The sequence below is a fragment of the Nelumbo lutea genome, chromosome 3, assembly GCF_056320005.1.
Source record: "Nelumbo lutea isolate HS-2025 chromosome 3, American lotus-T2T, whole genome shotgun sequence".
Lineage (NCBI taxonomy): Eukaryota > Viridiplantae > Streptophyta > Magnoliopsida > Proteales > Nelumbonaceae > Nelumbo > Nelumbo lutea.
Window position 1 is genome coordinate 112,855,493 of NC_142686.1, and position 17,529 is coordinate 112,873,021.

The 17,529-nt window shown below is 36.1% G+C and overlaps 1 protein-coding gene across 5 annotated transcripts; it reads left to right on the plus strand.

Moving 5' to 3' along the window:
* Positions 1–2,912: 2,912 nt before the first annotated feature.
* LOC148867712 (Prolyl oligopeptidase family protein) lies at positions 2,913–17,238 on the plus strand. 5 transcript variants are annotated; one of them, XM_088976036.1, is made up of 16 exons: positions 2,913–3,689; positions 4,803–5,019; positions 5,612–5,722; positions 6,878–6,923; positions 7,878–7,984; positions 8,081–8,584; positions 10,135–10,263; positions 11,006–11,305; positions 11,394–11,852; positions 12,017–12,082; positions 12,941–13,001; positions 13,095–13,244; positions 13,375–13,512; positions 16,283–16,596; positions 16,713–16,761; positions 16,878–17,238. In XM_088976036.1, coding segments are annotated over exons 1-15 (2,892 nt in total). In that variant the 5' UTR covers positions 2,913–3,400; the 3' UTR covers positions 16,714–16,761; positions 16,878–17,238. The 5 variants fall into 5 exon arrangements, with proteins under 5 accessions (XP_088832162.1, XP_088832163.1, XP_088832161.1 ...); XM_088976040.1 differs by having other exon boundaries at positions 3,419–3,689; positions 4,466–5,019; XM_088976037.1 differs by lacking the exon at positions 16,713–16,761 and having other exon boundaries at positions 3,119–3,689.
* The last annotated feature ends 291 nt before the right edge of the window (positions 17,239–17,529 follow it).

A 17,529-nucleotide genomic window follows, 5' to 3' on the forward strand; every position in this document is an offset into this window, starting at 1 on the left:
AAACTATAATCGGTCCAATTGATTCGGGTCCATCGGATTGGGCCCGCCCATTGACAGCCCTGTATCTATCCAATCCATTGTTGAGAGAGTTTGGATCTACTGCCCACGAAACATTGGCCACATCTTGCGCACAAGACAGCAAAACTTGGTGCATGGTGGGAACATCTCTCCTTGAATGATAACAAATTAACAATTTGTATTAGAGATGTTCCTCATGCATGGCTATAGAGTGCTGCATTGCAGCATTTTGTGGTCAGTTGATTTGACTCTTGACACGAGTACTAGTATTTCATAAATTTACTAAAACCTATCATATAGTTTGGGTTTTACTAAAATACTTCTATAATTTGTAATTAACTTACTCAATCCACCTTTCATTAGTTCACAGTGGATAATAATAGTTTTGACCCTAAATGTCCATATGAATAAATTTAATCAAAAGAAAAGAAAAATAAAAATACCATTTTTGCATCACACAAGCAATTATTAGGAATGGCAATGGAGATCATATTCCCCATCCCCGACCCCAATTCTGAAATTAATCCCATCCCCATCTGAGGATGTATTCCCCATTAAGTAGTTGATTTATGTGCTTTTCATATATAAAAGCAGCATGTCCATCACACGAGTCACTGCTAGTGAAAACCAGAAATATGATTTGGTTATTGTCATAGGGTTGTGTTTGTAGACTTTATTTGGGAAGAGTGGGGATACACATGTTTGATATATAATCTTATAGCAAGAGATATGAAAATGCCCAAAATACTCATGGAGTTACTTTTGACCAAAATGTTCATATTCCAAATTTTCTCTTCATATCAATTGTTACCCCAAATCCTTTCAATATCTTTTCTGAAATTGGTTTACTTTCCAATTTTTTCCTCCATATTAATCGCTCAAAGGTAAAGTTGAAACTTTAAACTCTCTTAATTTTTTTATTCATAATGATTGTATTGTTTTTTTCTGCAGAAACCAACCTTAATAGTAACTATATAGGTTTTGAAGTTTGAACATTTTCATGCCTCTTATTAGAGGATTCTAATAGAAGGGGTCTACTTACAATTATGTTAGAAAGTCCAAGGGGAATAATTGCAAGTACCAAACTTCAAGAGAGCTTTTAATTAAGATTGGCCATGGGCGGGTTCGGGGTGGGAGGAGGGCACCCCCTCCCCCTCTGTGCCCTATAGTCAAAGATACTTTACCTTGTCCCTACTTTATCCCTGGTGGTTGGGTGAGTTCAGGGTGGGGCACTCCACCTTCTGTCGAGGACAAGAAATCCCCAAATTTTCTCCATCCCATCCCATGACAACCACTTAAAAATAGTCTAATTTGTGAATATTTTACAAATATGATTATGTGAATTTAAGGGTATTAGGAATTAGATTATGAAAATTTGAAGGTACTTTAGAAATGAAATTATGAGATCCTAAGATTTTAAGAATTTGGGGAAATTTTAGAGGTATTTTAAAAATAATATTAAAACTAGGAACATTTTACTAATTTACCATCATATTAGAGGTGAATTTAAGAAATTATATGCAAACCCATTTCATTCGAGGTAGGGTAGGGCCTGGCTTTACAAAAAATTGCCATCCCTAATTTCATTAACGGCCAGAGGTTAGGTTTGTGAAACTTATTATTATATAAAGACATAAAAGCATGGTTTTGAAAACTGGACCAGATTGGATGATCAGACCATTGATCCAAAAACCGATTGATGTAGGGTGATTTGGCTCGACCTAGTAATAGGGGGACACATGGACACGACCTAATAAGCAGGATGACAGCTTAGTCCGACACACCAAGTCCACCTCGGGACAAGTTCACCTTGGGGCACGATCGCATCAGGACCACCTTGGTCCCAAGGCACTTCGGCATTCATACCAGGTCGGATCCAAAGGGCACTAGATCGAGTAACTGACCGACCTCTGCATGGCAACCCCGAAGATCTCGCCACCAGATTCCACGCCTTATGGGATCACGCCTTGTAACAGCTAGCACTATCTCCCCCGTTCGATTCGGGCGTTAGTGATAAATCTTATGAACAGGCAGCGTTATCCCCAATTAACGAAGAAATAGACCTCATCGTAACGAGGATCCCGAAGAGGACTCGACTATATAAAGGCTCCACCCCCCGGGGGTGAAGGGTACGCGTAATCTCAGTTCTCAAGCCCTCTTGCATTCTAAACTACTATCAGCTCGCAATCAAGTACTGACTTGAGCATTGGAGCGACCTCGCCGGATAAACAACCCCGGGTTCTCTGATTCACCTCTTGCAGATCAACTAAGTCCGCCGTCTACTAAGAGCTAGAAAAACAACTTTTGACAAAAAAAACCATTGTTTTGGTCAATAATCTATTGACTCGAATGGTCAAACTGTTGATTCAACAACAGTTTTTAACTGTTTTTTATTTTGTTTATTTATTTATTTTTAAATTTCTAATTTATTTTTTTAAATCGGACTATCATTCAAACTGAATGATCGGACTATTCGACCCGGGAACCAGTCTTCAAAACGATTTCTTACGCGATACGATTTTTAAAACCTTTATCAGATATTCCAGTACACGACTACAGTCACTACATGGACTGTTTCTGTGAAAGGAAATCTGAACTCGTAAATCGTAAAAAAACAAGTTGAGTATTCATCATAATAACGTCCCTCCATTTCGATAAGGTCTAATCTTTCTCCCGGATGGTAGATGCCGTGTTTCCCCAATGCACATTCGTTAAATTTACGGCGATTATCCACAACTCCGCAGTACTACAATTACGGTATTACCACGGTGTCACACAAAATATCTAGATTTTACCGGAGATGATAAAGCGCTGATCGGCTGATGTCGTAAATATCAGGGTCCGAGAGCCCCAAAACGAGAACTGAATAAGTTCTAGCATCACGGTCATTAGGCAATGCCCAGTTGCCCACCAGGCCACCACCACGCCCTCACGAAAACAAAAAGTCACAGAAGGCAAAATGTTAAAAAGGACGTCTTATTAGCAAAGATTCTGGTTATGCGGTGTAAGAAATTTACCCTTTGACCTTTGAGATTTGATTGTCTCCGTGACGGTTACTCCCGTGATGCTATAATTATTTTCGGACAAGAAATGCGATTATGCGAGAGGTCCTCCTCCTGCGGTCCTGCTGCCTATCTGAGATGACATCTTCCATTTAGATTGGCAGACATAGTGTGTTGGGATGCGCAAGGTAGGATAATGCGCACCCTTAGATTCTCTACCAATACCAAATCACCCATTACTCTATCTTTCCTCTCTCTATCTCTCTGTGCATCACCACAGTACCACACCAAGATGTCGTCATTTTTTAATTATAATTGAACTGATTGATCCAGTCAGTGTGCATAGAAGAGTAGTACGACACTACAAATTATCGTTTATAATGCTCCGTCAAAATCTCATTCATCGCTTCTCCCTCCTTTCCTCCTCTTTCCCTCTTTCAACGCTCCTCTCCTCCTGTCCATCTCTTCTCCCTCTGAGTCTGAGATTCTCCACATCAATCCATCCTTCCGGCTTTCTGAGAACTCGTTCTCGAAAATCTCTACAGCCTACGACGAGCTACATGGCTACCTCCAGATTTTTTAATCTCGTTCCTGTTAATTCTGCTCTTGCTGAAGACGGTGGAGGAACCTCAAATGGCTCTCTTTCTTCATCTACAATTGAAGACGAAGGTACACAGTTATAAGAACTAGTATGCTGTTTCTTTTGTGATTTTTTAATGATTGGCTGTGTTAACATGGTCTCGATGGTGCCGAATTATTGGTCTGGGTGCTTTTTTTCTGTCGGATATTTGATCTAGGTTTCTTTTCAATCAGTTAAATCATTTCAGTAAGCTAATTTGCTGCCTGTAATATTCATAATGCTATGTAGAGTAGACTTATACTTTGAAGAGAAGTTGTTCGACCTACTTCTCTCCAAGTCAATTGTGCATGTAAGCCTATTGAATCCATTTCTTTTTTGGATGTCCATCTACTCAAATGCGTAATGGAAAAACTTCTTATTTCTTAACTGCCGTTTTGGATTTAATCTTCACTTTTTTATTCATGAATGATGATAATCTTTAATCTATTTATGCATTATTACTCCAGTTGAACGTATTCAAGTACTTATGTTAGCTTAATTTATGGCATGACTGGAACTCCATTTCTGTGGTTTTGAGCTAGTTTCTTTAGTAATGGAACTTCAGAACATTTTTTTTTTAATTTATAATTTATAATTTTTTGGGTGGCGGTTCAGAGCACTTCAATCAATACATTATATACTTACACTGATCTTATGGAGTTAGGATCTTTAGTAGATGTTTCTTTGCTTCTTACGTTCTTAATGCTGCTACACACAGTGCCAAAAAGGATTATTTGCTTTAAAATATGGTTTATTTATTTATTGTGTTTCACCATCTCTCTCTAGTTCAGCATTTTCATCAAGGATATGTATTTGCTTTCTGTAGGATTCTTGCATCTATTCATATTGAAAAAGCCAATAAGCCAATCCCTTTGACACTATATAACTTAGATGGTGAACATGGAGGATGTGCTGGACCAAGCACTCTTGGTTGCACATAGGAAATTTACTGAAACAGTGCTCATTGCTTGGATGGTTTTGATTATTGGTCAAGGAAAAAAGTGTCGACATCTTGTACATCACAGGAATACATGCTTTATTCAATATTTACTTCTTGATTTCATCTGATCCGGTTGAAATGTTGAAGATTCAAGTTTAACTGTTCACATATCTAATTATAACTACCTCAGTACCTCTTCCTGACATGTTCTTCCATGCTGTAGAAAATACTTCCTTGGGTAGTGGATATCGTCTTCCTCCTACTGAAATTAAAGATATTGTTGATGCACCACCACTTCCTGCATTGTCATTCTCTCCGCAGAGGGATAAAATACTATTCCTCAAACGCAGATCTTTGCCTCCTTTGGCAGAACTAGCAAGACCTGAGGAAAAGCTTGCTGGTATTCGGATTGATGGGAAATGCAACAGTAGGAGTCGGATGTGAGTAATAGTAGCTTTAGTTCTCTTTCTTTGTATATGGGCAAAAATATAGACATGCATATATTTCAAGGATATGTTTATCAGTATGTCTTAACAGTAAGACATGTCCGACCATGCAGATAAGTTGACCATGTCGTATCTGTATGGTTGCAGTTGTATGAAAAAAATATGTAGAACATAATTCCGCCATATCTGCTTAGTTTTTCAAAGTTCAAACAGAAAGTATCAAAAGGATCAAGATTACCATCATTAGATTCATTAAGAAACATGTACCATATATAGGCTAGCTAACAAGAAAAGAAGATTAATAAAGGGAAAACTGGCAGGAAACATGTACTATATATAGGCTAGTTATGTTCATCAAATAAGTCAATATTTGGCATAGAAGATCTTGTCGATGGTAACCATTGAGTGATTGGTTTTGTCCCTTCTGTCTGCTTGCCATATGCTACTGAACAGATGGGACTTGGTAGATTCTAGATAGTGGATATTGAAGACTAATTGTTCTTTTTATTTTAGATGATATTTATTCCTGTAGCTTCCTTCAATTAAGTTTCCTATCTTGACAATTAGTGCTAATGTTTACCTTCAGGTCATTCTACACTGGTATTGGGATCCATCAGTTATTACAGGATGGTTCTCTAGGACCAGAGAAAGAGGTACATGGCTTCCCTGATGGTGCTAAGATCAATTTCGTTAGCTGGTAATTTCCAAGTTCCTTGCATAATGCTCCAAATAATGTATATGCAATATGTGAAGCATCCCAAGTATAGGCTAGTAGGCAACCACCCATCCTTTCAACGTTCCACTTGTGCTATCTCAAAATCTTTTGAATGAAATGCCAACTTTTTATTTACTTTATTTCCTTATTTTGTTCTACCATTGTAGTTTTTCCCAACTGGATTGGCTTTGGTCTGCTATTAACTTTTAGAGTGTTCCTCATTTATTAACACGTCTTGAAATGTTTATCCTGCAACTGGGATTTGTTCTAGTGGTAATTTCATCCTAAAAATGTATCAGACAGAGATTCCAAAGAAGTTATTTCTCCAAGTTTAAAGATTTAGTGTAATACATAATGCTCTAAGTTGTTCAATGTGGGGCCACAACCCCAAGATCAGAATAAATCTTGGCATAAGAAGTATTGATCATCATCAATACAGGGTCGGCTACATGAATCCTGTTCCATCATTCCTTTATATCCAGTGCCATATCTACTGTTAAACCATGGTCCCTTATATCCACATGAATATTTCTGAAATTGATATTCTGATGGCCCTGTAATATGAGTTTTTAATGAATAACAATAAGAACATGACCAAGATCCCCAACAAATGTTTGGTTGCTGATCAGGCATATCCCTTCTTGATAAATTGGCCACACCCCATGAAAATATAAGAGGAACCCTGTTGATAAAGATAGGAGGTAAAAAACAAAGGGATACTTTTGTCTATTGAAACAGCTTTTTTTTTTTTTTTTCCTTTTCTTTTTGACTAAATTAGGAGTATGGCCCCTTTATCAAACACAATTTGTACCTAAATCACCACCCAAATCTTTTCTTTTCCTTTTCTGAAGGAATGAATTTTAGTAAATATGGAAATATTGATTGGTTACAATCCTTTTCTTTTTCTTCTTGAAAACAAGGTTTGGACTCTAATACCATTAGCTTGAGCTCTCACAAATGTGGATTCTTCTTGGTGGAACTTGGATCTGTATAGTTTTGTATTTTCTAATGCATATTCTTTTCTAGTGCAATGCATTTCATGTATTCATTTTGGATCATCCATAAAACTTCTACATGTTTGCCCTACATTCTTACTCTTGATTCTCATTGTTGATTTCCTTTTCCTGTCTCAACAAGGTCACGTGATGGTCGGTACCTATCCTTCAGCATTCGAATTGATGAGGTGATTGACTGATCGCTTAGATTAGACATTATCTCTGAGTTGGTAAACTTCATCTTTAAATCACTTGAGGAGACTCATTTAGAAAAAAAATTCTTAGTCTTTGTTTTATATGCTGCCCAAGAGGTGGTGTGCTAGTGCTATGGAAAAGTTTTGAACCTAGCTGACATTGCTTACTTACTAAATAATCATCAAAGAAAAAGCATATGTGTCTAGTGCATCAATACATATAGGTGTCAATTTTGAAATTTTAAGCTACCTTTATTAACTTGTATTTAGATCTTCCTGATTTTTTGCATTGGCATAAAGTATATGTTATCCACATTTAGGGGGTAGACCCATGATTGAATTATCTAGCTAATAAATATCCTATATGCCAAAATCTGAAACAATTTGCATGGTCTATTCACTTTTATCTATTTTAGCATGCACAACACTGCTCAAAAAAAAAAAAAAAAAACCTTAGCACACATACAAACATGCATAAGCACTCAAATATATGGAAGAGAGTGTTGTTCAACGAAAAGGCACACCCATAAAATGAGTGTGGTGGTACTTAGGATGTTGAGATGAATGATTGGAAAGACCAGAAAGGATTGACTAGAAATGAACTCATTCTAGGGAATCTAGGGCAATGTTTGGTTAAAGTTCTTCTCCAAAGAATCACTATTTGGATAATGAGTTTTGAGCCAATGTGTGTTTGTGTTTCTTTTTTGAACTTTTTAGATTAAAAAAAGTTTTGAGCCCAATTCATTTAATTTGTTCAATTGTCAGCCTTTTCAATTATGACACTTCTAATGTTCAGTTATGTCTTGGCCAATCTGGTTCAACAATTAGTTTCAAGAGATATGTCTGACAACTTATATTCAAGTTCTTGTTTAAATTAGATGATGAGAATGCAGTCCTTTAGTCCTCCCTATGCATAAACCTAACACCTTCTGAAAATCCATGATTCAGGAGGACAATAGCAGCAAGCTCAGGGTATGGGTTGCGGATGTTGAAACAGGAATAGCCAGGCCCCTCTTTCAATCACCGGATATTTTTCTGAATGCTGTTTTTGACAAGTAGGTGCAGATTTGGTTTTCAGTGTCTTATTAATGTTTACACATATCTTTTCCTTCCTCCTGTTTGCTGACACTTGTGTTGCTTCTGAATCCCAGTTTTGTTTGGGTAGATGGTTCTACTTTATTAGTTTGCACCATCCCATTATCTCGTGGGGATCCACCAAAGAGGCCATTGGTTCCTTCCGGGCCTAAAATTCAATCAAATGAGCAAAAAAATGTTGTCCAAGTCAGGACATTCCAGGATTTGCTGAAGGATGAGTATGATGAAGATTTGTTTGATTACTATGCCACCACACAGCTGGTTTTGGCTTCTTTGGATGGGACTGTGAAAGAAATTGGTCCACCAGCTGTGTACACATCAATAGATCCTTCCCCGGATCAGAAGTACCTTTTGGTCAGTTCAATTCACAGGCCATACTCTTTTATTGTACCATGTGGAAGATTTCGAAAGAAAGTTGATGTGTGGACAACTGATGGAAAGTTTGTTAGAGAGCTTTGTGATTTGCCTCTAGCAGAGGATATCCCCATAGCATTCAATAGTGTGCGAAAAGGGATGCGTTCAATCAATTGGAGGGCAGATAAACCTTCAACACTTTACTGGTATGAATTAGAAACTCTTAATCTCTCAGATTTCCTAAATGAAGAAGAATCCTTATTTTATATATTTGGTAGAAATTAAGAACCTCTTGATTTCAAACTGGAATATTTCAGTACTTTCATGTTATGTTGAGTCTGTTGATTGTGCACCTAATAACATACATGGAGTGATATTTTCATTTCAGATGTTCATTTGATATCTAGAATTCTTTTGTTCAATAATATGATCCAAAGCTGAGAGCATGAAATAGTAAAGTGTAAATAAGAATATAAAAGCAGAGTAGAGTATGACTTCTTTCCTTCCCTTTTTAAAGTAACCAAAAAATATATAAAAGTTATATCATATTATATTTTCAGAAAGGGAAGTGTACATGACAGGAAGATGCACAATGTAACAGGAAGCCCTTTTTGCAGAAAACTATTCAGGCAAAGAACCATATTACTACACAAAAAAAAGCTTTCCCACCTGTGGATTTAGCAAGATATCTTCCATTGAGTTCAGTTCTCCAGGAATCCATCTTATCTGTCTTGACATAACAGTCATTGTTTCTCTTAGTTCATGAAGACAGTAAGCCAATCTTCATGGGCCACTTCACACACTTAATCATCTTGTAGAATTTGCTTGGCCACCTTAATGGCCAAAGATGCATGACAAAGTTGTCTTGCTATGTCTGTACTTGTTAGAAGAGCCATCATGTTGGCTTCTGATCAGTTGGCATCACCAGTTGGTACGCTATAAGCCCAAATAATGTGTCCATCACTCACACCATATCTTAGGAAGATAGCAATCCCAGCTTGCTTAGAGTTCCAGATAGCATCAGCATCAAGCTGAAGGTTAGTGATGCATTGGATGGGATGGGAGAAGCTGGTCCACCAAGGAATGGAGGATTTTAGCCAGATTCCAGATAATAGTTTTCTCACTGATTTCCTTTTATTACATTTCCCAAGTTATAGTTCTTTACTGCCAAGTTCAATTTCTGTATGGTTTTCTTTATCTTGCACAAGTTTTTGTTGGTAACTAGAAAATTTCTTTAATCCAATTAAGAGGAGTTTAATTCCAGTTAGGTACTGTTTCGTGTTGAAAGGATGTTCCAATTTTCTTCACATGCTTCAATTAATAGAGTCTATGGGGTTCTTCATTGGTTGTATCCAAAATAGTTGTTCCTGTGTATTAGTATACTGTTACCTAACCTGGATCAGAAAATGCATACTGACAGTTTATTATATAGCATCAGAATTTGGAGTTATCATTACTTAGTTGTGTTGCTGAAAACTGCAGGATAGTTCCTGTATAAACAAACATGAGATTTTTGCCACGATACTTTAAGAATTATCTCTTACTTTAACTTCCTGACAATAAAATATTACTACATCTAGTACCAATAAAAAACTACATATATTGCATCTACAACAACATAACAGTTAGTCATAAGATTTTATTTAAATATTAGCACAAGCATATGCACTGATAGTCCCCCCGTCCTTTCAACCACAATTGTAATTAGAATTATGTATTATGATATTTGTTTTAACTTTTCAACTTGAATTTCCAGGGTAGAGACACAAGATGGAGGTGATGCAAAAGTGGAAGTTTCTCCACGGGATGTAATTTATACACAGTCTCCTGATCCTTGTGATGGTGAAGAACCAAAGGTCCTACACAAACTTGACCTTCGTTTTGGGTATGAACATGAAGTTCCCTCTAGATGCTTACCTTATTGACTGAGTGTATGAGGGTTTTGCACATTTGGGATATGGTGGGAGCTTTCCTAGTTATATCATGGCTGTGGTTCCTTCCAGCTATGTAACAAATACTTTGTTTCAGATCTGCCATGTCAGTCTTTTGTTAGACACACATGGTGGTTAGCCAAATAGGTTGTTCCTATAATCATAACTAGTTATATTGGCTTTAGTTTTCTTCCTTATGCTTAGTTCAGTCTCTATAAATGAACTTCCAAAGTTATTGTTTCTGTGTTGGAAGCTGGGAATACTTGTTTGCCAATGTTAGATGAAAACAATTCTATGATATTCTTATGGGATGTTGATTTTTTTTGTGTATAATTTTACATGCAATAATATTATTTATTACACTCTTCTATTCATTTGCTCTGTTTTCTTTTTCTCCTAATTTTAATAAATAATTTGAAGTACTTTCTTCTGAAAAAGGGTTTGTCTTATAGTTTTTTTATATATATGGTACTAACCATTACAGGAATTTCCATTTCTCTACATGATTCAATTTGAATTTTCCATAACATGTAGTCTATAATCCAGTAATGGTTGTGACACTTAATAAATTGATGGACTTTCCATCAATTAATGATCTTTATCTATTTTGTCAAAAACATTAATTTAATGATCTCTACAGCATTGCTGATTATTTGAACCTGGTATACTGATTTTGTGATGTCATTATCTCTATAGAGGTATCTCCTGGTGTGACGATTCATTGGCTTTAGTTTATGAATCTTGGTACAAAACACGTCGAACAAGAACTTGGGTCACCTCTCCTGGATCTGAAGATGCAAGTCCACGGATTCTATTTGATAGGTCATCGGAAGATGTCTACTCTGATCCTGGGTCCCCAATGATGCGAAGAACACATGCTGGGACCTATGTTATTGCTAAAGTAAAGAAGGAAGATGATGGAGGGACTTATATTTTGCTAAATGGAAGTGGTGCAACACCAGAAGGGAACATCCCATTTCTTGATTTGTTTGACATGTAAATGTTCCACAACTATTAAGTTGCAGAGGATATTTGACGTATTGATGCCACAGGAAACTAACAAAAATACTTCTTTGTTTTTCAGAAATACAGATTGCAAACAACGAATATGGGAGAGTGATAAAGAAAGGTATTATGAGACAGTTGTTGCCTTGATGTCAGATCAGAATGAGGGTGACTTGTGCATTGATCAACTGAAAATATTGACTTCTAAAGAGTCAAAAACAGAAAACACTCAATATTACATACAGAGTTGGCCAGATAAGAAGGTCTACCAAATTACTAACTTCCCCCATCCATACCCTCAGCTGGCCTCATTACAGAAAGAGATGGTTAGGTACCAGAGAAAGGATGGTGTTCAACTTACTGCAACACTATATTTGCCTCCAGGATATGATCCCTCTAAAGATGGTCCCCTTCCATGTCTTGTTTGGTCTTACCCTGGAGAGTTTAAAAGCAAAGATGCCGCTGGACAGGTCCGTGGTTCTCCTAATGAGTTTGCAGGCATAGGTCCAACATCAGCCCTTCTTTGGCTGGCCAGAAGGTATTTATCTTTCTTGTTCCCTCAGTGGCTTTTATCTTCTTCCATCTTTCCTGGTATGATTGATCTGTTTGTTACCGCATTTCCTTTTGCTAGAATCTCTCTTGTATGATTTTGTGATTAAATACCTTTGGGACAAATATAATTAATGGTCCCATGTCCTGCAGATTTGCTATTCTATCTGGTCCAACAATACCAATCATTGGCGAGGGTGATGAAGAGGCAAATGACAGGTAATCTGATTCCCATCTTTCCAGGAAAGGTGGTTTCTTTCTCAAAGTCCTGTAAAGTTCCATTTTGTACCCAAATGCAGATCCTATCTATCAAATAAATGTGGTCACAGGTCCACCTATCTTGTCTCTTCACTTATCATCCTTACCAATGGAATCTCTATTTCATACACTGCTTCAGATTTCTGTTTGCATGCTTCTCTTGTTACCCAGTGGTTCTTTTTTTGGGAATGGTGATGCTTACACAATAGGCTAGGGGTCAGTTGTGAGGAATGATGGAGGTGGGATTTGATTGCAGGTCTTCGGTTTACTTCTCAAGACTTGACCTAGTTATTTCTTTGTGCATTACAGAATTATTTTCATAGATGGTGTTTATCCCTCTTTAATTCATTTAGAAACAAGGTTCAGAAGGATTAGGGAAGATATTTCCCATTTGTTCTTTGAAAAGTCTTATTTGCATTAGCATGAATGTGAAACTTTAGGAATATATTGATTGGATTTCTTCCTCAACTAGTGTGGAATCTTTTTTTTTTTCCAGTTTTTGTTATTAACCCCAAGCTTTACTTCCAGCGGAAGGGTGGAAACCATTAAATTTTTATTAGATATCCAAAAATACTTGGGGAGGGGGGGTGTTTAAATACCTTACCCCTTAGAAGCTATACAAGTTGGTCATTGGTTCACAAAAAACAATCAGCCCAATGACCACTAAAAGCCAAAACCAAAAATGACTCTATACCATCTAGTAAAAGGAATTTTCTTTTTCTTTTATTATCAATTCAACTGTTATTAAATCTAGAAAAACTAAGTTCTGTAACTTAAAATTTTAGAATTTTATCCATATATGTAACTTGTCTTAAACAGGTATGTGGAGCAGCTGGTTGCTAGTGCTGAAGCTGCAGTCGAGGAAGTTATACGGCGGGGGGTAATCTTCTGCAAAATTTCTCCCTGATAAACATCATTGGTATATTTGTATATACATTATGACTTGGTTTTTCTGGTCCAACACTTGTTTTAGGTGGCTCATCCAAACAAAATTGCTGTTGGAGGTCATTCTTATGGGGCATTCATGACTGCAAATCTCCTAGCACATGCTCCCCATCTCTTCTGTTGTGGAATTGCTCGCTCTGGGGCTTACAACAGAACACTTACTCCTTTTGGTTTTCAGGTAATAGCATCTTATGACTCGTCCAAATCCATTTTTCCTTAACAAATTGTCAAGAGCTTTTGCTTTTGCTCTCCTTGTCTGCAATGATTTGCATTTCATGCCTTTTTACTCTATGCTGTCACTGTTGTAGAATGAGGACAGAACACTTTGGGAGGCCACTAGTACTTATGTTGAGATGAGCCCTTTCATGTCAGCCAATAAAATTAAGAAGCCTATATTGCTTATTCATGGGGAAGAAGACAATAATCCAGGAACACTAACAATGCAGGTAAAGTTAAAGTTTTTGGTTTTATTGTACTGCTATAGAATGCAACATGATAATCATATTGAGAGAGAATATATTTTCTTCTCCTATTCTTGTTTGTTCTTGTCTCCACTTTTCCACTGAACCTTATCTCTCTCTCTCTCTCTCTCTCTATCTCTCTCTCTGTGGATTGTTATCATAGTGTACACATAATTCTTGTTTATTCTTTATACTATTCGACGAACTTTCTTTGGGGGCCTGTCCGTAACAATCATTTTAGAAAAAAATGCCTTTTGAACAGTTATCATGAATTGAAATTGCATATACTGTTAAACAGAATTCAGCATAAAAGATTCTGTAATTACTTTTTCAAAAACGGAATAGAACTGAAGTTATTTTGAGTATATTGAATTCTGTGAGTTGAATAATGATATTCCTGGTAAATTGAAATGTTAACTGATAAAGGAAATGATAAAAGGAAATATTAGAAGATGGCACCAATACAGGCTCTGCTTTATGGTACGGCATGTTGGATAATTTAAATGTCTGCTGAACAAAGTTGTGATTTAGATGCTGAAATGGATGACTGACAAGAATGTGGTGGAAGCAAAATGAAAAATGTGAAAAGTTGAGCAATCCCAAAATACTCCTGACATGTGATATGGTCAACAAGAGTCAATTGTGATGTTTTGGACATGTCAGAACAATGGCATACAATTAAAAAGAACAAGAAAAACAAAGAAAAGGGAGGTTGACCAAAATGGTTTTGGCTTTAAAAAGCAGTAAAGATTAAAGAACAATCTTCATGGAAGAGATGGCTCTAGACTGGCTAATGGTGGAAGCCGGTTTTGCTGGCCTGGAAACAGACAGTTGGAAAAAAGGCAATCTTAATCTATATGTATATATTAAAATGGAATGTGCCAAGCTGGCACTTTCCTATTTGTGGTTCATTCTTGATGTCATTTATCTTTATTCTGGTTTCTTCTCAAAGGCACGTTTTTCTGTTTTTTTTTTTGAATTTTCTAATTTTAAGTTGAACAAAATAACTCAAGTGACCAATCACCTTAAGACTTTTAACACTCCTCATTAATACACCAGTAACTCTCTCTCTCTCTCTCTCTCTCTCTCTCTCTCTCTCTCTCTCTCTCTCTTCTTTCCCATTAACTCTTTTAATAATCTCTCATTAATTATAATGCCATTAACTCTCTCTCATCTTCATTACTCCATTAAATTGCATAAAACATTAACTTTATCTATATTTCCATTTCAACTTAACTATATATATTAGATATATTTGCATTAAACTGTAATTATTAGTAAAGATCAATTATATTAAAATTGAGATATTCAACTATTGCAGTAAAGAAATCTACTTCCATTTAAAATTGTAATCTATTTATATTTCATTTAAGAATAATAAAAAATAGTTAACCATAACAAAAATAATTTGTCGAGTTACTTAAATAAAACAAAATAATTATTGTTATTGATAAAATATTTTTATTAATATAATAAAAATAATTTGATTAATAAAAGGAATAAGATAAGTTCCAATGAAAAATAAAAATTTATATGTTAATTGAATTTCATAAGTAATTTAAATTTAACAAAAACTTAATATACTTAGTAAATTTAATTTTAAATATAGTTTAATTATTTTAGAATCAATTTAATTTCCATTTAAAAATAAGGATAATTTTAAAAACCTCCTTGGGTTTTCTAACAGTATTATGGAACTCCCCAATGTTTTGACCTTAACAAAAGCCTTTCACCAACATTCCAATTAAAAAATGTTGATGTAGTGCATTAATTTTACTTCTTTTTTTATTTCTTTTTGAAGGACTACACAACCGGGGGTAACCCATCCCCCAACCCAGGTGCAGGTGGGATTCAATTCCAAGTCTCTACTACGACCAACAAGAGACCTTACCAACCAGCTGGTTGGAACCTTGCATTTTAATTTTACTTCAGCCTTTTTACCTTTCTTTGTCCAAGAAGAGTAAGGAGAGTTATTCTTTGAAAGTTGTTTGGCAAAATAAATTAGTGGAGGGTAAAGTTGAAATTTTAAATTATGTATGATAATGTATTTGCACTTTTTTCTCAAAACTATAGTGAAGGGTAAAGTTGGTAACTTCAATGACTTTGTTACAGAAAAGCCAAGTGAAAGGAGATATCTGCACTTATTTCTCAAAACTATAGGGGAGGCCTTTGTTTGTGTCAAAACACAAAGGTGGTTTATAGAATTGTTATAAGAGGATTTTTTTTTTTTATAATTTTAACTAAAAATGACACAAACAAATAATAAATAAAAATTATTTTAAAAAATAGTATTAAGATACAAAAAAATAATACAAATTTATCTAGAGAATAGGAAATTGGCCACACTCTCATCGAAGTGCAACTTGGATTGTGATTGGATAAACTAAGCATAACCCAAAAAATAATATATGAATTGAACTTAGATGGACACCATTTAATTGGAAATGTCATAGAACTATATCTTCAATTTTTCTTATAAATAACACGGGTCCTGACTAATAAAAAGTAAATGTAAGAAAAGTTGTTGTCTGGAAGAAGGCAATGATGGTGGTGGTGGTGACCATGATGTTCTGTACTTTCAAAACTCCTGCCACACTAGTTTCTATATTCAACAAAGTTTTCTCAATTTCAATATCTTGCATTCAAGATATATATATTTTTTTGGCTGCATTTTTTCCTTACCTTCCTGAATTTTAGTTCCTTCCCCACCCTCCAATGGTGACTTGCTACTTATTTTACTTTGCATTTGAAACAGTCAGACCGTTTCTTCAATGCCCTTAAAGGCCACGGTGCACTCTGCCGCTTAGTTGTTCTTCCATTTGAGAGTCATGGTTATGCTGCACGAGAGAGCATCATGCATGTCCTTTGGGAGACAGATAGGTGGCTGCAGAAGTACTGTATATCAAATTCTTCTGACATAGTTGCAGATCGTGATGATTGCAAGGTTGATGGAAACAAAACCAAGGATGATCTTGGTGGCAAAGCAGTTAGTGTTGGTGGGGAAGGTGGGCAAGAGCAGGATGATGTAGATCAGGACGAATTTCTGGCCACACTGAGGTCATTGTTGTGGTAACTTCTCTCCCGTTGTTGTCTTCCCCTCTCTGTTGAGTTGAGAAATGAAACAAGAATGAAGTTTTTTTAATGGTATTAGTGATTCTGTTTTGCTAATAAGTTGCTCTCCACAGACAATTGAAACTTGAAAGCACAATTTAGGGTTCAGACTTTTTTTTTTCGGTAAGAAAGGGCTCAGGGTTATGTATAAGAATATGTCTAAATTTCATTGTTGTGCTCCTGATTCATTCCAATGATGTTTCAAGTTTTTAACAGCATTTAGACCATATTCTTTGCAGATCAAGACTTGCTACTCCTGTTTTGATGCTTAAAAAAAACACAAGCTCTCTGACATGATTCACCAACGGGTACCAAGTTAAATGAGCAGAGCATCAGTCTGGTCAACTCCTGATTTGATCAGATATACGATTTACACCTGACAAGAGGTGATGCTTGGCCTGTGAGATGTATCATGGATGGTATCATTCAGAAATTATCTAGTCGCATCCATATTTATGCGCCACCGATTGTAATATATTTGCATTGTTTTCCCGCCATGGGTTGTGCCATTGTTGTTGCGGTCCCTTCCCATTGTTCTCTAGTTTTATAAAACGCTACATCTTAAAAACTTAATTATATGCTTCATGCTTGCGTTTGAAATGCATGCCTCTTATTCTCATTAGAAATGATTCAATCAATAAACAAGGTTTGCCTAGTTCATTTCTTAACAAATTCAAGGCTTCGCAAGTTTCACTTGCGTAGCTTATTGATTAGTACTTCTTGTGACGTCAGTTCACAGTTCATGTTTGTTCCAGTCTCACATTCACTATTAAGCCCATAAGCTACAAAAGCTGGCTGGAACCTGGAAGCTATTATTGATGATAAGTATCATGCCTCCTGCCCACACTGTCCAGATGGTTTCTAGGCACTGATTCAGAGCCCGTTTAGGAG